General features: G+C 30.5%; 1 protein-coding gene across 2 annotated transcripts in view; it reads right to left on the bottom strand.

The window, feature by feature from the left end:
• Window positions 1–396: 396 nt before the first annotated feature.
• Window positions 397–27,892, bottom strand: part of LOC118181515 (TOM1-like protein 2) — a 92,368-nt gene continuing 64,872 nt past the window's right edge. For both annotated transcript variants that reach the window (XM_035350672.2, XM_085810837.1), the window contains exons 15-16: window positions 18,004–18,136; window positions 397–9,274 (exon numbers count right to left, since the gene is read on the bottom strand). In XM_035350672.2, coding sequence (XP_035206563.1) covers window positions 9,271–9,274; window positions 18,004–18,136 — 137 coding nt within the window. In that variant the 3' untranslated portion in view covers window positions 397–9,270. The remainder of the gene's footprint in view (window positions 9,275–18,003; window positions 18,137–27,892) is intronic.

The following is a 27,892-nucleotide window of genomic DNA, read 5'->3' as shown; positions in this document are numbered from 1 at the left end:
TTCATTTATTACCGCTTCTCCACATTTCTTTACAAAATCCAATAACTGGAAAATTTCACCTTTAGTTTGCGATGTCCGAAAACTTTCAAATTCGCGGCTATCATCTTCATCGTCGTCACAATGAAATATGGCAGCTGGTCATAAAATATGCCAAGCATTTTTTAACGTGACCGTATCTGGAGACACATCCTACCAACGTGCATGCATAAAGCATACCAAAAAAAAGTCTGTGGTTTTGAGGTCCGGATTATAGATCATTCCGGATAATGTACATCCGGATTACGGACTTTGTACTGTGTGTGTGTGTGTATATATAAATTTATAAAATCCTTTAAAATTATAGAGCATTTAAATTTTTGCTGTAATCAACAGATGCATAAAAATTAAAGCCACACATTTTTGGGTTCATAAGCATTTTATTTAATTCCTTATAATTTTAGAACTTCCCTACCAAATACCAAAACTTTTTAAAAAGGATAAGAATATTAAGCAGTGGAATGTATGCTATATAATAAAACATAAATTTACATTTACCAGCATTTTTATCTCTTTAAATTAAATATACACATAATATTATTAAAAACATATTTAAAATAAAATGCTTAAGTTAGAAAAGCAATAAATTAATATATTACACCTTTTCAGTTCATAAAAAATAATTAAAAACATTAATTGTACCTTCATAGACCATTTACAGCAATGTTTCTAAACCACCGGCACTGGTCTGCAAGAAATATTTGCCGGTCCGCGAAATATTCAGCTATCTGTTCAAAATCCAATGTGTTATCGACCGACAACTGATATTACAACAGCACATACATTCCAATAACAATAGTTTACTACTTTAGAAAATTATATGATCGATGATGATTTATTTATGTGAAAAAATTGTGCTAGTGGGTTGAATTATTAAACTTACTGGTCCACAAGAACGTACCGAAATATTTTACCGGTCTTTGGAGTAAATCCAGTTGAGAAACACTGATTTACAGCAACTTTTACACACTTATAAACATCTCTATTCTAAAAAATACTTCACAAAATACGAAAATATATCACTACAACTGGATAGCAAATTACTCACATTTAATACCACAAATTATAACCATACCTTTTTGAACATCCTGCATTAATTGTTTTCACAGTAAAGATTCAGTACCATCATTTTTAGAATAAAAGCAGGACACTCCAAAACCCCGTTTATTTCAAAATACAAAAAGAAATTACATTAAAAGTTTAGTTGAAAATTATCAATACATCCAAATTTATCTGACAAATCTTTAAAAAAAAAAAGTACAATTAGGAACAGTACACACTGATCAAAATGTAAGACAGGTTGAGTACTAGATTTCTTTATCTTCTTCCCCTCTACATAATTAAAATCTTTACTCTAAAAACAATTAAATGCAAGTCACAAGATACATATAATTAAGATCTTTACAAATATATTGCACAAATCAGCGTTACTGTCCCCCTTTCCATTTTAAATTCTGCAATATTCACAGAAAATGAAAAATTTGAATTGCTCTATAGTAAAAATTATTTCTTATATTTCATGACATTAACCCCTTGATATACAATGACGTTTGGAAGACGTCATTGATTTCATGTGCCATTACTGACTTACAGACATCAAGAACTGTCTTCAGCAAACACCGTGCAGTATATTATTATTGTCGTATAGTAATGCAAATTTGAAAATACATCGTTTTGTTTCCAAGTTTGCATATGAGTAGCCAGAGTTGAGTCAAATTAAATTCAGACATGTATTTGGTTTGTATGTGAAGGGGTTAATAAATAAAGTAATAAAAATGCTGGCTTTTATGATACATTATAAATAACCAATATCTACCATTATAAAACATACCTCCTCTTTTGTAAGGTCCATTATTACTTAAAAATGTGTTTTATTAATTTAATGCGAGAAATTTACTACTGCATGATTTGTCTCATACCTTACTAAATAATTGCTTTTACTTTATACATCAGTAGATGAGTCATGAGAGTGTATTAAATTATAAGAAAGTGGTTATGGCCTCTAACTAATTATGACGTGATATAATATCCAATTTATGGTTTTTCATTTTACATAACATGATTTATCACAAAATTTATTAGATAATTGCTTTTGTTTTACGTTTTAGCGAATAATAAGGGCATATTACTTTATAAAAAAGAGAAAGCTGTATGTAATTATTTATGATGTAGAATTATCACAATTTTTAAAATAATCACTATTATCCAACACACAAATTATAATAATAAAAAGGCAGAAATTAATTTACACGACTATTCAATCTCCAAATTAAAAACATTTAAATGGTAAAAAAGAGGGAGTCCCAGTACTTTGGAATAGCTGCCTAATTTTAAGATATAGTCAGTAAATTTTATGAGTTATTCATAGATAAGCCTGGAAATTAAGTACTATGAATGCTCTAACAATTATTTTATTTTTTGAAAATACTGCTAAAATTCATTTATTTTATTTTCCAGAAAAAGAATACACTTGTAATTTCAACTATTTTATGATAACCTGCCACTTAAGTTACAGATTTTCCCTTTCCAAAAAAAATATATATATAAAATTAAATTACATTTGTATGTTGCACGACACAAATAAATTACTTTTTTAATTAATTACTACAAGTAGATTTCATCATTAAACTAACAAAACCATCAGTTTTAAAAATAGTTAATTTTACTATTTCAATTTAGAAAATTAATATTCATAATACAGAGGTTGTGCTTAGTGACATAAAGTACAATAAAAATACATAATAAAACAGCTTAACTGTCACATAAATACTGCAAATAAACAGAATATTAAGCATGCACTTAACCCCCCCCCCCTCCCATTTAGTTTTGCAGCTTAAAATTAAACAGCTAATACATAAGTTAAACAACTGATACCACTATAAATTAGCACTATCAATCATTTAGGCTCATAATATAGATTTATATAGCTTAACCCTTAAATGCATGAATTTTTATTTTTGTTTTTCAAAAATACATTAGAACTGATATCAAAATAAATAGGAAAAATACTTAAAAAAAAAAAAAAAAAAAAAAAAAAAAAAAAATCTAAACTAAGTTTTTATTCCAATTTTTGAAAAGATATTATTGACTTTGACAAAAAAAATTATAGACAACTGTGTAATAACAATTTTATGTAATAATACATATCTTACAAACTTGTTCAATTTTAAAACTTTGAATACATCAAAATACCAACAAACACAAAATCAAAAATTCGTAAACACATATATAATGTCCACAACCTACACATTAACTCACAATAATCACCATTACACAATTAGTGTTGCTACCACACTGAAACTTTCAAAACTATATACGTAAACAGTATGTACTAATTGGTTACACTATGCAGTAAGCTGAAATTTGTATTTTGATTTGATTTACATGACTAAATATGAGTATGAAGCCAAGTGAAAACTACATGCATTTAAGAGTTAAAATCTGTAAGCAAAAATTTTATACAAATTTACTAACCACTGAACTAAATATGACCATTGATTGTGCTTCGTTAATGAATTTTATTAATGAAAAAGAATCATATTGAAATTTATCTACACAATGTGGCAATTAAATAATGAACTGCATTAAAAAAGAAATATGCAACTAAAGGATTACACTGCATTCTGATAAGATATTCATTGATGGTTAATTAGATTATTTTTAAAACCAAGAACTGAGCAGACAATTTTTAATGCTGCATTTTACACTGAGATGAAAAATCAGTACAACATAATACCTATACACAAGCATATATCTCCACAGTCATTTCTGGCTCGAATACGAATATGCACTTATATACCCCCATATTCTCCAAATATTCCTAGTGACTATTTTCTCTTTGCATATTAAAATTGTTTCCTAGAGGCAAATTTATGTGGTGATTAGATGGGAGATCCACATTACATGAGCTTACGGAGGCTTCTCAGCTTAGGATACAGATATGTTTACTAGTTTTTAAAAAACTATGACTGAGGATCCCTTATCCATTCCTGCTGCCTTTCAAAGGAAAGGTTCCCAACCTGCTGATATTGAGAGATTCAAAGAATTGCAACCAGCTGGTCAAACGCCCATACCTGTAGAGTACTATACTAAAAGAAACAAACTTCTACAGGCTCTAGAATTTTGTTATCCGATCATCCCTTTTTGCTTCAACATGGATATTTCATAGTGTGCATCAGTTAAGTTCCATAACTTTCTCATTAAAAAAAAATACAATCTGAAACTCGCAGATTATAGTATATAATACAGGGATTTTTCAATTAAGAAAGAATTCTCCTCAACTAAGGGAGAATTTCATACTTTCAGGAAGGAGAGACGTAGCCAGCTTTTAACTATTAAGGATTAATTTTAGTCCATGAATATAAAAAACTATTTATTCAAGTTTTTGTATTTAATAACTTTTCATACTTTTTCTTATTTAATTTATAAAAAAAAATTTTAAAATAATCTAGATTTAAATTTAAAAAAATGTGTTTTTTGAATTTTGGAAATGAGAGGGGAATGATCATCTTATCAGTGGTAAAAAAGGTGCATGGGGGGGGGAAGAGAACCAACGGTCTAATACCTCATATAACAACCATTAAAATTTTCAACAAATTACAATTTGATTTTTGTATTTAGAATAGAGTATAATATCCATAATAGTTTTAGTCAAACTGTTGATAGGCTTACAAGTTTAATGATTAAATTTAAAAAATTCAAGACAGAGAACTTAAATCATGTGTTATATGAAAAGAGATGTTCAAAATTGCAATGCAAAATGGTGGAAAAATTACTGTATCATAAATTATTGCTAGATGGAAACTTTTGCATTATTCAGTGTAGAACAAAAAATTTATTATCTAAGATACAACTTTCAGACATATTAAACAAGATATACTAAGTGGACTTTTTTCAGTGGAAATCTTGCACATAAAACTTGCTACAATATTGCACTGTCTATATTTAGAAAACAATTAATGCAGAAAGTAAATTACAGCAAATATGAACATCTGTATGATAAAGCCATTCTACATATAACTGACAACATTTTACATTTTTTTTTTTTTTTTAATCTTTCCTCTAAGAACTTTCATGAATTTAAAATGTCGAAATAAAATGATTATTATTATTAATTGAAATTTCATGCATTTTCAATAAGATCGTAATATAGATGGAAATATATTAATTCCTTCCCAAAGAAATTTCAGACTTATAACCACTATTCAATTTATAATGAAAGATTACACAACAAAATAAATTTTAAAAAAATTGAGCACTTATATAAGAGATATACATTTAAAAAAAATCTACCATTTGTAATAATATTACCTTTTGAAGAAAAGTATCTTGCATGCAGTAAGTGCACAATGTGTAATTTTATTTATAAGATCCAAACGCACAATATTGATTCCTTTTTAATGATATTTTTCATTAATTAAAGATATGCAAAATTTGATTGGAAGAATGAGATTTATATACTACTTCAACAGTCAAAATTTTAACTTTCATTTCTTTTGGCATAAATATTAAATATTTTTCCCTTAAAAAATATATAAAATACATGTTCATTTTTCTTTATAAATATATTTTATATTCTATAATACATATATGTAACAACTAATTACACAATATTAGCATAGTTTTTTTTTTTTTTTTTTTTTTTTACTTCTACAAATAACATACATTCAACAATAAACTACACTTAACTGTATAAGTTTTTCATATATTAATAATCAAATTTACAAATTGCAACTTATTTCTACTAAAATATAATTTTGTACATGTTATTTATTATATGCACAAAATCAACTTGGCTCCAAAGAAATTAAGTTTGTACATAAAATTTCAAATAAAAATCACAGTTTAATTCCAACTTACATACAATAATAAATTTTATCACTTAGTTCACAAAACAGTTATTTTTACTGTAAAAATAAAATTACTGACAGCATTACATTTAATAATAATAATAATGACACACCAAGAGGGGGGGAAAAAGCTGCCAAAGAGCAATAAGTTTTCAACAATGCAGATATTGTAATAATTCATTACATTTTGCAATATATTATATTAGATTTTCTTAAAAGATTTTTCTCTCTCTGAAATATAGGGTATTCTATAACCAAACTACATAGTCTGATGTTAGTATAGATATACACCACAAATCTGAAATTCATCTGCTCAATGCATTTTCTGGTACAGTGATATAATTAGATATTTTCAGATGCCTTGAGACAAACTAACGAATACATATATTGATTAATAATGGTAAAGCATGTTCACAAGCAAACATCTCACTGGTTATAACATCTTGGATGACTTTTCAATGGAAGTATGGAAAGGATGTGTTTATTTATTTATTTAGTTTATTTATTTATTTTATTTATTTAACAGAATGACTGAAAGCAATACAATAAAGTTATATTCTTAAGTGAAGGATTTTATATGATAATAAAATCACTTTCAAATTTTAACAGGGTTCATAGCCACATTTTAGGTAAAAAAATAAGCACCTTTCAAGCACATTTTAAGAAAAAAAAAATAAGCACCTGTCTAATGATATTATACACAACTGCATGACCTTAAAAATTAGACTCGTAATTTAAAATATGAGAAATGCAGTATTTATTAAGAGAGAATAAGCATTATTTCAACCATGGAAAATAATTACTTTTTTAAATTTTAAATAACAGTTCAATTTACAGAACTGGTTTACAAAGAGAGAAAAAAAAACTATGCAGAACTAAACTATATTACAAGATTTAATGATGAAATTTCAGTTCAATATAGAGAAAATAAATAATAATAAAACATATTTATTGTATTCTCTTGGAACCTAATAATAAATACAATTTATTTTTCCACTCATATTGATATTTAAATAATTTAAATCTAAATTCTGAACATTTTCTAAATTTTCATTGTATATCAGTTTTTCCTTAACAGATATTGCAATCAAAGTAATTTAAGTAAAAAAGAGGAACATTTCCGAAATCAGAAGACAGAAATTTGCTTCATGCAGTCATCCTTTAACAGTAAAAGCTTAACTAACTCGCATACTTGGAAACTGGGGAATATTCGGACAGTCGAGCGTAACTTGAAAAAGAGAAGCTGAGGGGAGGGGGGTAGACTGTAGCTGCTCTTTAGATTTTTCCGCTAAATATATGCTTTTGACATTTCAATATGTGCATCATATAAAAATAAACCAATGGAACTGAAAAATATTCTGTTCAACAAGCACAGTAAAACTCTTTTAAGTGTTCATAAACAAATCTCAGACAGAACATCAAAATTAATTATCTCTGCAAAATATCGCAAACGTTATTGTGCAATACGTGTGCCGTAATTCTTCCCTATGTGATATTACGCAATCAGAATCATCAGCTGCCAGTATTGGGAGAATACAGAAGCAAATAACTGGGGTGTTTTTCATTCTAATTTTCAACAGACGGCGTTAAATTTTTGGAACAGAATCATTCTTCACTTGGGTTGGTAGACCGCAGAATTTTAGTCCTATTCAATTCAGATTGGAAAGTGACAAAAAAAAAAAAAAAAAAAAAAGAAAGAAAGAAAAGAAAAAAAGAAAAAGAAAAAGAAAGAAAAAAGTCAGTCGCTTATTTTGCAGCGAACTGTAACAGTTTCAATATTCGAGATTTTGCGGAGAAAGGGGAGAACCTCCCAATCTTCGTACTGTATAATGTATTGGCCAACAAAATGAAATTATTGACTATTCGATTACTTTCCTTTTATTTAAGCCATTCCGAATATTATTCCTTAGAAAGATAATCTGTGTTAAAACACAACCCTTTTTGGAAGTTTACTATACTTCAGCAGTTACTGCAACTATGTTATTATAAACATTCATACATACGCTCATAATATAAGGATAACGATCATAATAAACACGAATATGAACTGACGAAGCGGAACGAGAATGCAAATTATTAAGATCTTGATAGAAATTCATAAGTGTGTAGTATTTGGGTGGGAGGAAAAGAATGCCGAATGTACCTGAATGTTCTACTGCTTTCGCACACCTGTCTGTACTCTTCGTGCACACCAAAGGTTATATTAATGCAGAGAAAGGGGGAAAAGCTATTTTCGGGAGTATGATTCACCATTTGACATTCCATATTAAGAAGAAAAGTTATTTAGTTTCGGCTTTGGTATGGGGAAAAATAGTGCATTCATTAAAAAAAAAGCACTAAAAGCAAAAAATAAGCACTAAAAACAAAAAATAAGGGCTTTAGAGATAAAGTAAGCACCTATAATGGCCTTTATATTTTATTTTCGAATATAAGGACTTATAAGCACTTATAAGGACCGCTACGAACCCTGTTTAAATAATAATAAATTATTACAGTATACATCAAAACAATATTACAGCAAAATGTTAAATCTTAGAAATCTTTTTTGGGGCACAGATAACACAAAGAAAGATCATAATACAATGGACTACAAAATATAGTTATTTGACTTTGATTATCACTTTAAATGAGATTTTATTTCAAGTATATGAGAGATATAAGTATTAAAACAGTATTATTAAATAATGACAAAAGTTTACAGCAAATTTATTTTTTAAGGTTCAATAAATGATTCAATTATAATCAAATACTTAAATCAACATTTATAACTCTTTTATCCGTAGTTTACCTACTTTAAAATTTATTATTTTTTCAGGTCTAGATTTTAAAAAAATAATTAAATAGCTACAGAACTTTAAAAAAAAAATGCTCTTTATTTTCATTCATATTTTATACTTAGTGAACGAAGAAAATGTGAAGTCTCTGGTTCACAATACATCAGATTATTAGAAATACAAATGTAAATTATTACATTAACTATTAGAAATTTAAATTTAGATCACAGATTTAATAACTATTTTCTTTAAAAAAATATCACATTTAACTGAATTTAAATATATAAAAATTATCAGTATAGAATATTGAGATGTAAAACATAAATAAGAATTTAAAAAATAAAAATATATTAACTTAAAAGGAATAGACTGATAGTAGATTCATTCCAAAATAAAAATTAAATATTAAGATCTATATAAGCAACAAAATATTGCAGGTAAAACAGAAAATATTAACAATATTAATAACAGGATCCTTTTTTCTTTTTAGAGTGTAGCAATATATAAATATTCTACTCTTAAAGCTATATTCTACAGAACAAATTGTTCCCTTTTAAAGTGGAAAAAATATGTCTTTACTTCTTCAAATTATTAAGTTGCTTCGGCAACTGTTAGCTGGAAGAAAGGGGGGGAGAAAGAAAACTTTAGCACACAGAATCACACTATTAGATTTCTCACACACATTACATTTATTACATACATATAATGCATTTAAGTTTAATGTCTTCCAAAAAAAAACTTTAATTCTAATGATAAATAAATTACACAACTCTAGATCATTCTTGTAAAATTTACTGCTCATTCAGGTTCATTTTTATTAAGCTGGCCTAAAAGTTTATTTTCTTTCATTAATAAGTACATTGTGCATGATTTTATATTTTATTGCTGAGTTTATATATAATACATTCTGCTCTATTACCTTCTTTCTAATCCCTGGATGCTACATAATACCATCTTTTGAAAGCACTTGTTATTTGCCTGTAAAATACTCCAAGAGCATTTTTATTTCATTTATTGAACTAAACCTTTTATTGAGAATATAAATTTTTTAATGTAAGAAATGGATAATAATCAACACAGGGCAACAACTAGAGAAAATCGATAATAAGATACAACATCCCAATTAAATGTTAATAATTTGGTTTTAATGCATTAGACTTTTCAAAACTGGTTAAATATACTTGGAAGCTTGGCATTACCGGACTCATATAATGACTTATCCATTTGCTGGTCATTTTTTGTTGATTGCTTCTTTCAGTTTGCTTATTTGGGAACAGCTTTCCATTGAATTGGTCATTTCACTGTATGAAAGTAGGCCTTAATAAACAACACCCTTCCAATTCCATTAAAACTTTTTTCTGGTAGAGACCAGGATTGGTACCATTAACCCTTTCACAACAGCTCACCTTTGTTTAAGACGCTCAAGTGAGACAAAAGAGAATCCAAGGCAATCACTGCACAGGAAGGGGGTTTTGCATCGCTAAGCCCAATTTTATTTTAAAAAAATCAGAAAAAAAAAGTTTCACTTCTAGCATTGTAATTTGTGGTACAATTTTGTAATTTTTAGTAATTAGATTATTACTTGAACTCTTATATATGTTAAAATTAGCATTTAATAACCTTTTTTACTTTATTTTACATGAAAATATATTTAAAAACTGCTTATCTTTTAAAATAATTTGTAGAAGTGCTATTCAATTTATTCCAAAGTTTTAATTGATAAAACTCATCAATAAAGTTTAAAAATTAATAAAACAGCGCAATAAAAACTATTTACAGTAAGATATAACAAAATTTAAACAGAAGACTGTGGTAAATCTCAAAGCACGGAGAAATATTACTTTCTAACTCTTTAGAAAATTAATCATCACTCTCATCCATCTCATCTGTTAGTTAAATGGTTCATTAACCATATAAGTGTATTCTTCCTCTGATAAATAGCACCTTCGTGCCATTATAAACTGGAAGTGAGACTTTCCAAAGTAAAAAGGGAAGGACCCGAAATATATCTGAAGGCAATGCAAAATGTAACAGAGATCCACACAGTAACCATAAAAGACAGCACACAGTAGAGAAAAAATAAAATAAAAAAAGGAATTGGATATAAATCAGACATGCAAATGTTTATATTATCACATGGTGATTTAAAGAGCCCACCTCTGTTTATGCTTTCCCCTCACAACAGTTGACAAGTCAGGCAGAATATATACAAACTCAAGGTCAGGAACCCAAAACTGTGTTCATTTCAAAAGTAATGGACATAGGGTGCCATCTAGGTCTTCAAAAAAATGTTCCAGCTTAAAAATGCATATACGCATTGCACACCCCCTGAATTCAATCTCTACTGATGCGTGGATGGGACGCCCAGCTGTAAGAGATGTTCTTAGGGAATGTGTATATGGGATGCCCGCCAGGAAAGGATTAAAGGTTTATCATGGCTGGTTTATCATGATTAAGATTTAACATGGATGGACAAAGAACACGTACAATTAACATTCTCATACAGGATCCAAATTTCATCTCCAGTAATTAATCTCTTTAAAAATGGTTCTCTCTTGTTTTATTGAGAAAGCACACCACATGGGTATCTCTTGCCAACTGATGCAGAACTTGTATTTCCTAGCGAATGACACAGCCAAGTTTTATGACATGATTGCATACTATTATCAGGGGAAAGTTCAAAGGTTGTTGATTCATGAATACTATATTATGGATTTTCATCAACTATAGTCTTTATGAAATATACATCTGCAGTGGATAAGCCATGCCATGGTCTCATTCTACTGTAGAATCTCTTAAACCAAATACAGACTGACTGTGAACTTGTGGCATGATTTCATTAACAGTAAAAATCTAGTTTACAATATCATTAACATTGTTGCCTTTTTAAAACAATGCAACATTTCATATTTTAAATACATCCTCTGATCGTTAAAGGCATGCATAATTCTTCAATGCAAACAAAATATATTCTACGATAGCTAGATATCAATTGAAATGGACAACGAAAATTTTTTGCATGGTTTCTACAGTGTGCTACAGTATATAAATTTTTAAATAAACAATAAAAAATACAATCATTGATTGATTTAAAGTAATATTTAGTAAAGTATGTTACAACACAAAAGCTTTTTGATGATTCATGCCAATTAAGATGAGCATTGTATCCTCAGCTATTAAAAAGTTTTGAAAACAGTTTTGAATTGCAAACAGTCATCTTTGTTGCATGTATATTATCATTAACTGATCTAAAAGATAAAAATATACATACACAGCCAAAACATTATGATCACCTACTCAATAATGTATAATACAATCTTTGGTCTGCAAAACAGCTGCAACTCGCTTTGGCATAGATGCCACAAGTTCTTGATAGATAGATGACTGGAGACAGGTTGTCTAAGCAGTCACGCAAAGTTGAGATATTGCAACATGGTGGTATTTGAGCTCTCAGCTGCTGCTCCATGACATCCCAAATGAGTTCTATCGGATTAAGATCCAGTGAGTTAGCTGATAAGGACATTAATTGGAATTTGTCCTCATGCACCTCGAACCACTGCAACACAATTCAAGTCTAGAGACATGGGGCGCTGTCCTGCTGGAAGATTCCGTTTCCAGTTAGGAAGACAGATGGCATATAAAGGATGCAGCTGATTCACAATTATATTCGAATAGTCCACAGTTTTCATGGTCTGTTCTACAACAACTAAGGGTCCCACAGCTGGGCATCTCTCAAAGAACATCTCCCAAAGCATAATAACACCACTATCAGCCTGTGTATGATCTGTTTGGGGGGGAGTAAAAGTTCGTTTGGAAGATGGCATACACCAACACAACCATCAACTTGATGAATGAGAAATTGTGATTCATCTGACCATGCAACCGTCTTCCACTTATTCATGGTCCAGTCTGATGTTTCTGGGCCCACTGTCAACAATGATTGGTCAACAGAGGCACATGTCTACTGTGCAGTCCTGTATCCAACAGTACCTGCTGAACCGTGCTTTCCAAAACAGTTGTACTAGTACCTCTAGGCTGTCAGCTGAGCCACTGTCTGACACTGATTTTGCTGTACCAAGTGGGACAGTCTCCGATGTCCTTTTTCTTTGATGACACATGGACATCCAACAACTTGGCATCTACTGCTGGTTTCACCGTCATTTATCCACTTTGCATAAATACTAACAATGGCAGATTGTGAGCAATTTACCAGTTGTCCAGTTTTTGGAGATACTTGTTCCGAGTCTTCAGGCCATTACAATCTGTCAGTCTTTCCCATCACTGGCATAAGTTAAGTTCAAGAATGACTCTTTACCTTCGCTAGCACCAGTTACATACCATTCCAACTTAATCATGTGCCCTCCAAGTCATCCAGATTAGTTCATTGAAAAGTGTGGGGATGGTTATAATGTTTTAGCTGATCACTGTTAATGCATCATGATCATCGTGGATATGAAAGATAGCTGTTTGATTAGTGGCATAAATTTCTAAACATGCACTGCCATTGAAATTGATTAAATAGTAATAAGATGCAATATGGAGATAATTTTCTAGATTGATATCACCACTTAAAATGATCAAAGAGAAACAAGCCATAACAACTTTCAAAACGTCAAATAATATACCCCCAGCAGAAAATTCTTTTAAATGTTTTACTGAGATGATAACCTAAAATCAAAATGCTTTTTGCTAGTTAGATTCAAGATCTGCTTATAAAAACCAATTTCAGAAATATTTGTTGAATGATTACTCTCACATCTTTATAAAAATTTAAAGGACCTTGCTATTACATATATATAAAATTTACAGCCTCAACATTAAACAAACAAAGTTACAACCTCAACAATGATCTTAAAATCAAAATGTCAAACATGTCAATAAACATCTTGGATAGTACAGTATCAGAATTAAGATTTTAGATTTAAACATTCTTTTTCTAATCCATATAGGTATTCAGAAGTCAAACAACAAAAATCAGCGTTTTATTTTCAAAATTTTTGAGGACTAGTTTTGATGGTTTTACCGAACCACCATCCTTAGCTGCAAAACTGCAAATGAACAAGATAGGAAATAATGACTAGATAAGATAAGAAAGCCTGGACAGGAATAAGTGGCGCCATCTATTAATGAAACCAGAACTAAAACATAATTTCTTTAAAGGCCGAAGGCAAAGACTGATTGAAATTAGGATCGTTAACTAGAGCAGAAAGATTTTTTTTAATGTGAAATGCCTCTAGAAAATCGAATTCTCCAATGGAAGATGTTTTTTGAATAATTTTGGCAGCAGAAAAATTGAAAGTGTGATTTTCGGACCAACAATGTTGAGCAACAGAAGACTTCTGTGTTTCATTTTTTTCTAACATATGCCTCATGTTCCTCGATGCAAAATTTTATATTCCTGTCCAGGCTATCTTATCTTATCTAGTCATTATTTCCTATCTTGTTCATTTGTGGTTTTGCAGCTGAGGATGGTGGTTTGGTAAAACCATCAAAACTAGTCCTGCAAAAATTTTGAAAATATAATGCTGATTTTTGTTGTTTGACTTCTGAATTAGTATTTATTCGGCGTGTTATTGTGTCTTAACATATAGGTATGTAAAAGATTCCAAGACATTTCTATGTGCTAATATTTAAGTTGATGGGGTGAAACACAAATCATGACAGGATTTTACAAAATAAGATGTGTTCAGTTGGCATTGTAAAATGAACACATCTTATTTTGGAATACAATAATTCTTCAGAAATTCATTTTTAAAAGAGTGACACAGTATGAAAGGTGCAATCTGCGAGTCAATTCTTGATCCCATTTCTACGTTTTTGGGTAATCATATCTATGCAATTGATGAAAGAGAAGTAAGCAGCAACATGTAGGCAAAACATTAAGTGACACCAGAAATGTGATGTTCTAAGATAAAAATATGGAGCAGAATAATGTAGTTTCAGTTCAAATTTTCCCCTATACATTAATAATAAGTTTTGTTTCCCAAATTTAAAATCATTATGGGTTGAAATGTTATGTAAGTATCTCCATTATGAGTACTATGCAAGAATCACATTACATGGATTAACTATAAAATGATGCAGTGCTGAGTGATTTATTATAGGCAGTTACCATTTCTATGATTAAAACAGAAAAATAACAAAATTGAGGAACTAATGTATATTCAAGTTATTATTTTACCTTACCTAGTTTTTATCTTACATTTGTAGTGATCAGTGATCCTAAAAGAATTATTAATTCCTAAGTGAACTCTGATTATGCTATGTGAAATGAACTCAGCAATGCTAATGATAGATTTTAAGCTCTGTAGAAATTCTAATAATATCTATCAACAGTCATACAATTAGGCATAATATGCAAGATTCTAAATGAACTGAATTTCATTGAAACTATGAATATATTGTCTCTCAGCCATTCTCTATCTACAAAATAATTTCAGAAGGCAGAGATACTTGTATCATGAATAAAGGTTTAAAAAAAAGTATATTTGCTGGGTTTTTCAGCAATTTGGTTACAAACGTTCAGGAAATATAGACTACACCTAACGATGGAAAATCATATAGCAATGCACGGTTGGAAAAGCCTTCTTGGAACACTAATGACTACACAAAAGGATGGGGATGAACAGGGTGAGAAACTTGCTTATTATGCTCAGTGCAGCTAAAATGTTGGGAATGTAAATTGTTTGCATACATTAACAGCCTTGATGTGTGTTTCCACCAGAATGCAATGTATCCTTAACACTGGATCAGAAGGGTTGGTTTGGTACATTGGCCACCAAGATAGCTATACTTCCCTTGCATTAACTACATTCTCTAGGGCTACATCAAGACACTGGTATATGAAACACCAGTTAACAGTGTTCAGGAACGTTTTGCACGCATCATGGCAGCTGTTGGGAAAGTTCAGGACACGCCAGATATTTTCCAGAACATCAGATCTCTCATGTGCTGGAGATATGAGGCCTGCATCACAGTTCAGAGTTGCTATTTCAATGTTGTAAAATTTAATTTTTTTCTTTGATAACAATTGCTGCCAGTTTTTGTTTTCATTTCTTGGTTTCTGCTGTACTAAGCATAACAAACATGTTTTCTCACCCTGTTCATGTCCTTCATTTCTTCTGCTTTGTGTCGTCACAATCACGCCAGGAAAGCATTTCCAACCATGCACTGCTATGTGATTTTCCATCATTCAGGTGTAGTCTATCTCTCCTGAAAGTTTGTTAGCAAAATGCTGACACACCCTGTATGTTTATGTAATAAAAAAATTACAGAAATACTAATGTAGCAACAGTAAGACACAGAAATGCAGAAAATACTGATGGCGAAGCACATAGATGTCATACTGAGGAGGAAGATTTCTGATTATGTATAATGTTCAACCTTTAATAACTAAGAAACTTGGCAGTTCAGGTGGATTAAATTCCATATTTATTTAAATTGACATTTGTGGCCACAATTCACTTGGCACTCTAATCATGCCTATTTCCAGAACATTTACATTTTTTATACTGTTGCAATAGGAAGAGAGCACAGTGAAATTGTGACCAAACAGCACAGAAGTTGAAGGGAAGTGCGCATTTATCCAATATGGCAGTCTGTTAAAGTTTTGGTTTAGTTAGAAAGGTCTCAGTTCTCAGAGTTTAAGTTCTGAATTAACTACACCATCAGTGTTAAGCAAGCTCTGTGGCATAGATTAATCTAGAAATGGCACAGTCCAGTAATGTTATTATTATTTTTAGAATAGAGAGAAGAAATACTCAAATTAAAAGTGAGGAATTAAGAGACAATTACTAAATTAAATTATAAAGTTGATTTACATATTTTTTATCTTACACACATATGCGCATGTAATAAAAACAAATTTAGTCAACTTTATTATAATAAGATGACTTAGATAAAGCTGCAGCAGGTTGATGGTGGTTCTTTCCATTATAACTTGGACAGACTTTATTGCATAGTTAGAAAGATGAAACTCAATGGAGAGACCTTCTAGACAGACGTGGCTGAATAAATTTTTCCATCTGAGTTTCATTCAAACACAGAAAAACCATCCTACCAACTCAAATGTAATAAAAATAAATTTAGAGGTACTGAAGTAGAAACACTGAGATGTAGAAAAGCAGAAATATCAATAGCGCAGCACAGATAGCATAGAACATAGATTTATATTGAAGAGGAAGAATTCTGATAGCATAGAATGTCGAACCCATAACAACTAGGAAACCTAGTTGCTGAGCAAGACTAAATATTCATGTTTACTTCAATTGACATCTGTGGCCACAATTTTACTAATACTCTAATCAAGCCCATTTCCAAAATATTTACATTTTTACATTTTTTCCCAAAATATTTACATTCCAAAATATTTACATCACTTGGATGCAATGAAATAGCATCCAAGTGGTAACAAAGGTAGAAGTTAAAGTGTGCAATTATCCAATATGGAAGCTCACCAAGAGAAAGTCTTGGTTTAGATTAAAAAGGTTTCAGTTCTTAAACTTTTGAGTTCAAGTTCTGAATTAGCTATATCATCAGCATTACGCAAGCCATGTGACATAGATTAATCTAGAAATGGTGCAGGCCATAAAAGTTGCTACTACTTTTGGAATACAGAGAGGAAATACCCAAATTAAAAATGAGGGATTAAGAGGCTATTGATAAATTAAATTATACAACTGATTTACATATTTTTTCTTACATATACATTCTGTTGACTAAATTAAAATGCGATAATTTCATTGCATGAGGAGAGTGGAGAAGACACCATATAGTTTTCTAATCAGTAATGGCAGCAATGAGAAAAAGGATACAACTTTCAAATTATAGAAGATAGCTCAAAGGTGCTGCATAGTAAATAGCTGGAGGGAAAATCACAACTAGCTTGATGATTAAAGCATCATTTTTATTTTGCAACAGGAACAGTTCTTTAGAGACACTTTTTTTAATTAGAACATCATTAATTAGAACATCACTAGGGTTGTTGTAAGCATTCCAAAAATTTAATATACAGTATTACATGCTAGAAAAGTGGAAGAACGTAGCAAGGAGGAGAGACATCATTTAGTAATCACCTTTGAAAGAAACAGATATTATGCAGTTGGTCACTATTTATATTAGAAGTTTTGCTTTAAAATCTGACTGGTCAAGGAATTGTGTGCAGTGAAGCTGGTTATAGAATTAGTTTCCATATATGACACATTTTCAAATTAAAAAGAAGAATTTAGTGACTATTGCTAATTTAAAGATACAAAATTTTTATTTTACATATATATAAATTGTAAATACAAAAATAATGAAATGAATATTTTCAAATTTTATTAAATAAAAGTTGTTAATAGTACCTTTTAAGAGGAGACAAAGTTTTAACTTCTTTTCCTTCTTTTTCAACATTCGTGTTAGTTGGAGAAGTAGGATTAATCGTAGGCAACCTTTCAGCCGCAGCAGCTCGTGCAGCAAGGAAACGATCAAATTCCTCTGCAAAAATAAAAGCAATGAAGAACTTCTATTAACATAAAAGTATAAAATACATAAGAAATAGATGGATCAAATGTTTCAAAGCAGAACTGAATTATTATTTGACAACTCTGGTACTAACATCTTTCCAATTTTTCACATTTCAGGTATTATAACTGCTCAACTGATAAGATTTTTTTTATTAAATAACAATATTTTTTCCAATAATAAAGTCTTAGGACTCCCAAAGAAAAATTAAGCCATATTTGCCATTTATAAATTGTCACTTTTAGATTTACTGCAGATACTGAGTTACTGATGATCCCTTTGGATCAGAAGAAATTTCAAAGATCATCTCATCTTTTACAACTTCCCTCATTTAACTGATGACGGAATTTGTAAAAACTATACTGTACTCATGACACATTGTTCATAGGGAATAATAAAGCAAATAATTACCTTCTAAAAATAAAATATAAACACATAAAAATATTAAATTCACTTTAAAAAAATCTGTGTACAGCAATAATACAATAAGCAAGCATTATAGTATGTTTTATTACTTAGCATTTTTTAAACTGTTGGTTACAACTCTCAAATGGAGTTGCAAAGCTAAATGTTGGAGTATGGAAAATTTAATTCAAACACATGAATTTAAAAAATAATAATAATCACAATCTTTTTATTTTAAATTGGAGATACTGCACTTTTTGTGCATTGCAATTATAAAATCATAATACTGGTTAAGATGAGTAGTATATTATATTTCCATATAATACGCCCAAGTGAATCATAGTAGCAGTATCAAATTGTAGTTTCAGTGTATAAGTTATCTCAGAACTGGTGCAAACGCACAGCATGCAAGATCTTATGCCATGCGAATATGCCAAGACTAAACTTGGCACTACGGTAACTAATATGGCAATAATGCTTTCCCAATAAAGTCTGTTGTTTTTGTTTCATTGCAACATGTGTGTATATCACAAAAACAATACATTATTGTATTTTATTGCTTTACTTGACTAAAGTTGGTATTTATTTGAATAATTTTTATGGAAAATGCTAATTCATTTATATTTTAAAATAAAATATATTTTACCCACAGATATATAAATGAACTTGAATAACAATGGTAATGACTTACATGGAATGCTATAATGTTTCTTCAAGCAGGATCTGGTAACTAGAAAGTAGCATATAATGTGCAAAAAAGAAAATCTGATAAAACATTTCTCCAACTTAACTTTACTTTCAACAATTGTAATGGCAATGAACAACCTCCTTGTTTAATTTGCAATAGCATTTTGGTTATGGAGAGTATGAAACAATCAAAATTAGAAACGTACCTTAAACCAAAACATTGCTTGAGCATCAATACACCAAAAAAAGTTTCCAAACTGTGAAATCTTCAAATAAAGAAATCAATACTTTTGAGAAATTTATAATTGCTGGCAAAAGATATTTATTAAATTAATTATATAAAGTTTTAAAACTGATTGTTAAAAATTAAAAGCCATATATATCGGAGAAAATCTAGTATTACCTGCTGCTATTAAAATGGTAAATATGATGAATCTGGAAAATTTCTTTGCCAAACTTGACAAAGTCATGAATAAAATTTTAAAAATTAGTAAAGATCAATTTGAGCAGTTTATTACTACATTTTAAAAAAGCCTAAATTTATGGATCAAATGGATAAATTAGCTGACATTTTAGAAATAGCTCAGTTATTACTATACGCCAGATACATTTACAAAGAAAACATTGATGAAGAATAGAATTGATAGACACAAAAGAGCGCAGGGGCCATGTGACAAAAGTCAAATTTTACAGAAGCAACAAAAAACTACCCCACTCCTCACAAGAATGTCAAAAGTCAACAACAAAAAAATTATGAGATTCATATACCTAGGATATATACCTATACAGTCAAAAGTCTTTAATCCGGACTCATCAGGACTTCGGCGATTCAGGATTATCGGTTTTTTCCGGATTACAGATCATCAGTTTAAATCTGGTAAGATGGCATGCAGAAATTATAAAATTAAAAATATGAAACCGTAATTTATGAAATAAAGAGCAATTATGATCTAAAGGGTATTGAAACTTACAAAAAAAAAAAAAAAGCTTTATATTTATTTGTTTACTTTATTAAACATTTCTTTCAATGCGCGCATGTGTAAAGCATACATTACGCATAGTCGAAATTAGAAAATTGCAACCAGAAAACTATTTGATGTGTATTCCTGATATTTATAATGATGAGGAATTTGATTTAAATCATATCAAAGACAGAGTACATCAAGATGAAATACTACATTTAGTAAGGAATTATAAGCCAAATAAAATAAAAACATCTGCCCTGAAAATAAGGATAGTGCTGACAGATCAACTTCCAGTTCATTGTGCGCCACGTCGTCCCTCCCCCACAGAGCAGCGTGAGATTGATAAACATATTTCGGAATGATTAGAGAATCAAAGGATTTGCCTTTATCCATTTTTTGCAGCAATTACACTTTTTGTTTGATGGATATCAAAACATGCTTTCGCTTTGTAGATCCTTTGGTAGCTCCAGAATCGGAAATTCTTTTTGACATAATCGAAAGTTCAAGCTCACTTTTATAAAATTGCTCTAACAGTCTGCAAAAAATAATAAGCCGGATCCAATTAGAAGATTAAGGAACAACGCAATCTGCAACATTAACTGAAATAGATAATTAGATAATTTTAACTTAGCTTATACCGTCCGTTATACATTAAACATGCATGCGTAAACATATTATGTGCATGCATGGATGCATATGCACATGCGTAAAGGTATTATGCACATGCGTAAGTTCCTAGCTTTGAGGTCCGGATTATAGATCATTCCGGATTGTGGACGTCCGGATTAAAGACTTCTGACTGTATCTAATTTAGCATTTTATAAATGATTAAGCAGTTCATGCTCCTCCACACAAAGTTTCAAAAAAGTCTATGCATATCCCCTTTCCACAATTTACAATATTTTTTCTTCCCAGATTGAACACAAAATAGGAAAAACACTCATTATGAAAAATTTGTTTCTGTTTAGAAAAACAAATGCCATGGCAAGATAATAGTTTTAGAAGAACAATGTTATGAAAATTAAGTACAATCTATATATTGTAAAAAAAAAAAGCAATTAAAAAATACTAGCATTAAAAACTAAATTTTATTTTGTTATATAAAAAGGTCCAAAAGGTTTTATTTTTGTACATTTGAAATTCCTACAACTACAACTTTTCATGTGTACCAGGTTTGCCAAAAAATATATTATTTATGGGAAAATATTTATTTTTATATTTTTATCTTATATTTAATATCTGGCCTCTGGGAAAAAACTCAATGATAAAAAGGGATCATGAATGTAAAATTTTAAGAAGCACTGCTTTAAAAAATATTTTACCAGTTTGATAATAAATTTTTTCAGATTTTTCTAAAATATATCACATGAGGTCATGAGCACAATTTCAGGACGCTATGTATAAATTATTTTTCGAAATTAGAAACCTTTAGCAATGTTTAGCCATCTCTCCATCTTAGATATATAACAATAATACACAAGTCTGATAAGATGCTGGAACCTCTCAGGTATTATAATTTATGTCAACAAACTGCAACTATAAATCTGGTCTGTGTGTAATGAAAACTATATTTCAGTTAAAATTCATAAGTCTTATTTAGAGCAAATAAAGAAGCCAAATTTGTGCTTTAAAAATTCAGGGTTTGTACATATTTCTGCACACGGAAATTAAGTACTTTTGGAAACTGAATAAATTCAATTAAAAATATTATCTATGCTTGAATTTCACATTTGTAATACAGTCAAAAGTCGTTAATTCGGACACCCATAATCCGGAATGATCTATAATCCGGACCTTAAAGCTAAAATCTTTCTGCACATGCGCCACGGTGGCACATGCGCACAGGCGTTTTACGCGTGCACATAAGACCTTGACTACTGCGCATATGCGTGTGCGCAAGTGCAGAATACGTTTTCGCCTGCACGTTTAATGTATAACGAACGGTGTAAACTAAAATTATCTAATTATCTATTTCAGTTAATGTTAATGATTGTGTTGTTCCTTAATCTTCAAATTGGATCCCGCTTATTATTTTTTGCAGACTGTAAGAGCAATTTTATAAAAGTAAACTTGAACTTTCGATTATGTCAAATAGAATTTCCGATGCTGGAACTTCCAAAGGATCTACAAAACGAAAGTATGTTTCGATGTCCAACAAACAAAAAGTGGAATTGCTGCAAAAAATGGATAAAGACATGAAGAATGTGACAGAGAGGTTAGTGAAAACGAAAAAATTTCATTTGGCAAGTTAGTCGGTATTCTCGGAACAGCAATTAACGGGACTTGAACAGCGGAACTTTGTAACTGAACAAGAAATTATGTCTGTTTATAGAATTAAAGAGAAAGTATTATCACATAAAACGAAGCAACTTAAACAACTTACATTGAAAGAAATGTTTAATAAAGTAAATAAATATTAAGGTTTTTTTTTTTTTTTTTTTTTTTTTTTGTAAATTTTGATACCCTTTAGATCATAATTGTTCTTTATTTCATAAATTATGGTTTCATATTTTTAATTTTAGAATTTCTGCATGCCATCTTACGAAATTTAAACTGATGATCTATAATCCGGAAAAATTGATAATCCGGAATCGCCGAAGTCCCGACGAGTCTGGATTAACGACTTTTGACTGTACCATCCTAAAAATAAAATAGATTCCTAAGTAATATGCATTATTACTAAACATGAATTAAAATAATTATTAATAAGTTTAAAAATTAAATTAATTTTATGCAATTTATCAAGTAGCATTAAATATTTTACACTTATAATAGTTGGACATATTTAAAAGAAGATAAGTGACATTTACATTTTACTAACAGTTAGCTTTATGTTGATTTTTTTAATGTATCATTTTGTCACATACTTGGTCAGTCTAGAGGTTTAGTAAATAGCAGGTAGATTTTATGTCAAACAGCATAGGTTAAAATGAGAAGTAAGATAATAATAAACATGATTCATAACAAAAGACTGAAAGTTGTACCCTTGCTGCTTGTCTAGAGAGACTTGCTAATTAGAACAAACCTGAAAGTTCTGATGTAGGCACAGTTGGCAAGTATTAAAAGTTAGTCAGGCTCTGTTTGATGCAGTTAGTGTCGTAGCTTCGTGTAGAGTTCAAAAACTTGTAACCCAGTTAATATACTTTAATTAGCCAATTACTTTAATTAGTCTAAGGTTCCAATTAGCCATCAAAGCACCAGAGGTGATAAGTTGTATTATTCTAAGTCTCACTAGATGCAAAGAATAAGTTTTACTTAAATTTTTACATTTTTGTTTTATCTTGTGATCACAGTGAGTATTAATGAAAGGCAATAACTCACTTTAATATTGTTAAGAAATGTACAGGCGCGGTAACATAGCTTCTCCGCAAAGCAGTTTTAGGGTTCCCGCATTTGGTGACAAAATTTGCGATATACCATGAATGATGGAGAACCTTCTGGAACGAATTCTTATCGGTTTAGTCCAGAATGTTCTCGAACACAAGCCGAAAGCTATATAAACCTTGCTGGTTCGCAGTCAGAGAGTGCCTCGTCTAGAGTGCGAGATAGTGTGTCTCTCATCTAGTTAGTCCATGCGGAGACGATCGAGTTGACAGTTGGGCAGCAAGTGCACCAAAAAAGTCTCATAGTGCATCGTCAAGAGAGCATGTTGAGCTCCGGGAATGATTAAACCGAAGAGTCGGTAGCTGTGCTCTGAGTGTCATCGAGTGCATTGCGAGTTGTAGCGTGAAGAGCCTCGAGAGTACGTGGAGTTTAGAGAACAACCGAGCAGAGTCGGGAGCTGTACTCTGGTGCTTTGCAGTGAAGCTGTCTCCACCGCTACAGCCTGATAACCTGAAGGCTGTGTCGCTGCTTGTTCCAGCGAGTGTATAGTAGATCTTCGAAGACCGTAAAAAGTGACTTTGGAGCTGTCCTGATTAACACCGGCCAATAAAGTGTGTTTCAATTACTGCATCAAGTAGTGTTGTCGTTATTCACTCCAAATACACATGAACCCATACGAACGTGAAGGAAGAAAATAACACAACAAGTGGTGTCAGAAAAAAAAAATAACAATATGTAAAGATAATTTTTAAAGGCAGGCAGTTAGTTATAAATAATTAAATTAGATAGTTAGATACAGGGTTGTAGAGTCGAAGCCATGGAGTCAGAATCAGAGGCAAGAAAACTTTGGGGTAAAAGGAATCGGAGATGGAGTTGCTAAAAACAGGTCGACTCCGACTCCAGTTTTTGTTGCACAGTTTGAATTTAAAATGAAATTAAAATGAATTGAAAAAATTTAATGACAAGCTGAGTTATTATTTTTATTTATGGACTATATACATTAATAAATAATTTTCTATTTTATTGACATATTAATAAATAAATATGAGAGAGAAGGATGGATGTGATATTTGCCATTAGTGAAACTGATTAATTCAGTTACAAATCTCACTGGCAAATTTAGGCAAGCAGCAATAGCAGCAAGAACTCCCAAAATTGATGCCATTCTTAGAAAGTAAGCAGGAAAAGGAATAATTTCTTCAATGAAGAAAAGAGAAACTAGTTTGTTAGATAATGAGATCTTGATGGTTTCAATATATGGAGATCCGAAACACCAAATTTTATTGGATGATGAACAAATTAAAAAGGCAAAGAAAGCCATCTATGAACTTTCATTAACCCTAGAATGGTATCCTTCAAAAAACTTACGGGAATGGCAGCCATTCGTCTCCGAGACGAAGTATGCGTAAGCATGCTTAAAACTTATTTTAAAAGCTAATTGTAGAAATATTTTTGCAAGAAGGAAAGTTCTTATCTGTAGTAGCCAAGGTCATATAAAGGTACTGAGTAGCACTTCCCATTTCCTGTTTCAGGGGAGGCAGGTCAAGGTTATTTGTAATGGGCTTCGTCCAGGAGACGAAGGATTCTAGGGTTAAGAATGAAATTATTCTCAGAACAATGGGAGAATTTGAATCAGGACAGTCAAACTGCAGACATTGCAATTGTGTCTCTATCATCCTCTTCGAAAGATGAATTAGATTTTGAGAAATATTTTTGGATAATATTGAAAAGGCTACGGCAAAGCAAATGAAAATAAAGAACCAAGAGCCTTTAGCTATAAAAATGAAACAATACAAACAAAATTTCTACACGGCCTTTGAAGAACTAGAGAAATAAGATTGCGCTTGCAAGACTTACAAAATTTTTAGAACTTAAAAAAAAAAAAAAAAAAAAAATCTATCCTGAAAACTTAAAAGAAGTAGCCTAACAGTAATAGCTCTTCCTCCTACTCAAGTTAGAGTGGAAAGACTCTTCTCAGCTCTGAAGTTCATCAAATCGGATCTATGGTCCTCCAACAAAGAAGGTCTTGCCGAAGCTATACTGTTTCTTAGAAATAACTAATGCCAGTTTTTCCATTTCATAATAAATACTAATTAATATAAATAATTTGCTATGACATCAATTTTTTTCTGTAGCATATATTACTTCTTTTATATTAAAAAATAAGTTGTAACCCATGTGTATATGTTTACATATACTATATGAGGGAGTCGGAGTCGAGTCAGAGTGTTTAAAATTCCAGGAATCAGGAGTCGGTCACCTTCTCTACCGACTCCACAACCCTGGTTAGATAATTTAAGTCATTATGGATTTACATGGCCACTATTAAATTTTATTTTTTAACAATATATGTTAAAAAAAGGACCTATTAAAATCAAAAACTAATAAAATTTCACAGTTTAAAATACACATAATTTATGACATTGATTCTTAAGCGATATTAGAATAATTACACATTAAAAGCCAGAAATATTTGGGGGGAAGGAGGGAAAAAGTGTAAAATTAATTTTGTGCATATTCTGAGAATTTCGAATATCCTAAGACAATTACATAGGAAAAACTCTTACTATGAAAAATTAAAAAGAAGACATTTCTAATTAATTACACAGCTAATTTTGCTTTTATTAAGAGCTGTTTCATAAATTGTGCTTTATAGCATTATACCTTGTTTATTTTTCAGATTCAAAATATTGTATAATAAGTTGCCAAAATGAAACTTTATAGTAATATGATAACGAAAAATAAAAATATTTTATTTTAATTTTATTTTTTAAATATAATTTCAATATATTACCATTATTTTAATGAAATTTATGAATGTTACGATGTTTAAAAAAAATCGTCAAAAAATTCTCAGATATAGGAATTAAAAATTTTCTATACAAATTGATCTTAAAATCGCCACAATATTGAGAACTCGCCATGTTTAGAACCGTCTAGTAAAAAAATTCACATCCCCAAAAGTGAAAAGTTATTTCAGAGCTCTTTATTAGAAACAATTAATTTTGAAATGCTTATGTTTCACTTCTTGCTTAGAAACTCAAGTATCCCATCATTTATATTAGAAATAGAAACAAATTATAACCTGTGAACCCATTCAAAAGAAAACCATATCGTCAAACCAGTGAATCGCCATAAAATGCTAATTCACAATAAAAATGGCAGTCGTAAAAACAAACAGAAATTTCAGATTAAAATTAAGGACCTTTTGCGGATTTTGGCCAAAATTAAAGGACTTTTAAGGGCCAAAAATTGATTCCAAAAAATCTAAGGACCGTACAAATCCTAAAATTAGAAGGAAGTTGATCCACTTATATCTTGTTTCTTAGATCTCTAAAGTGATTCTAATGAAATGGAAAAACAAAATACAATATGTGCTGAAGTTTAGCCAGGTACGCTATAAAAGATCCTAAACTGTGTCAACTGCAGACATAACACAACTACAGAATTTCCACACCCTCTTCTGTCTTACCTTGAAATGACAGGTCTACCATAGAATCTGAGCATGGTTCAGATCTCAGATCTTTGACCAGGGTACATGTTGTAATCTGCTATAATTTGGTTTTAATTTTTTAAGAGTTATGCACACACAATGAATTTTTTATGCCTTAGAAACAACATCACTTCAAACAATAGTGGGCACTATGAGCATTAAACAGCAGTATTAAAAAACTGTATATTATGCAATGTAATGTAACACACTGACCATCATAATTGACATCTGGAAGTATATTGATTTACAACAACTATAATAATGCTGAGAGCATAGGCTCAGATTCTGTTTCAGATGTTAGTGATCAATGTGTCACGATTATATGCCAGTAGAATACAGAGTCTTCTTGTGTGGTTGTTAAAGCCCCATCTACACGAGAAGACATACCTAGGAAAAAGTCACTCTTGCAGGCATGTCGCCTGATAGCATTTCATCTACACATGAAGACAGTGATGTAGCTAATGTGGGGCATGGGGTGACATCTGTCCCCATGCGCAACATACAGCGGGCGCCAAATTAATGTTACGAAATTTAGGATGAAAGTTTTTCCATTCTTGTCACACAGAAAGAGGCACAAAATCTTCAGTTGATCTCGGGCGTTGAAAACCTTAGCTATGCCTTTGCATGTAGATTTTGTATCTAAGCTGCTTTAATCTAACTAAGCGACAAAAAGCAATCAAAGCAGATGATACGATTTGTACTCTCAACAAACGTAATAATTTGCAAAGTATTCAGTATATATTTCAGGGCTTTTTTGAATAAGTTGTAATAATAAATAACACTTAATGGCAGACAGAAAAAAAGTCATTAAAAATGCTAATAATAAAAATGCAGCAAGCAATAAAAAATTGGAAT

The sequence above is a fragment of the Stegodyphus dumicola genome, chromosome 2, assembly GCF_044657685.1.
Source record: "Stegodyphus dumicola isolate Sdum_Otavi_A_Nest chromosome 2, ASM4465768v1".
NCBI classification, from domain to species: domain Eukaryota; kingdom Metazoa; phylum Arthropoda; class Arachnida; order Araneae; family Eresidae; genus Stegodyphus; species Stegodyphus dumicola.
This window is presented reverse-complemented; position numbering and strand designations above follow the sequence as displayed.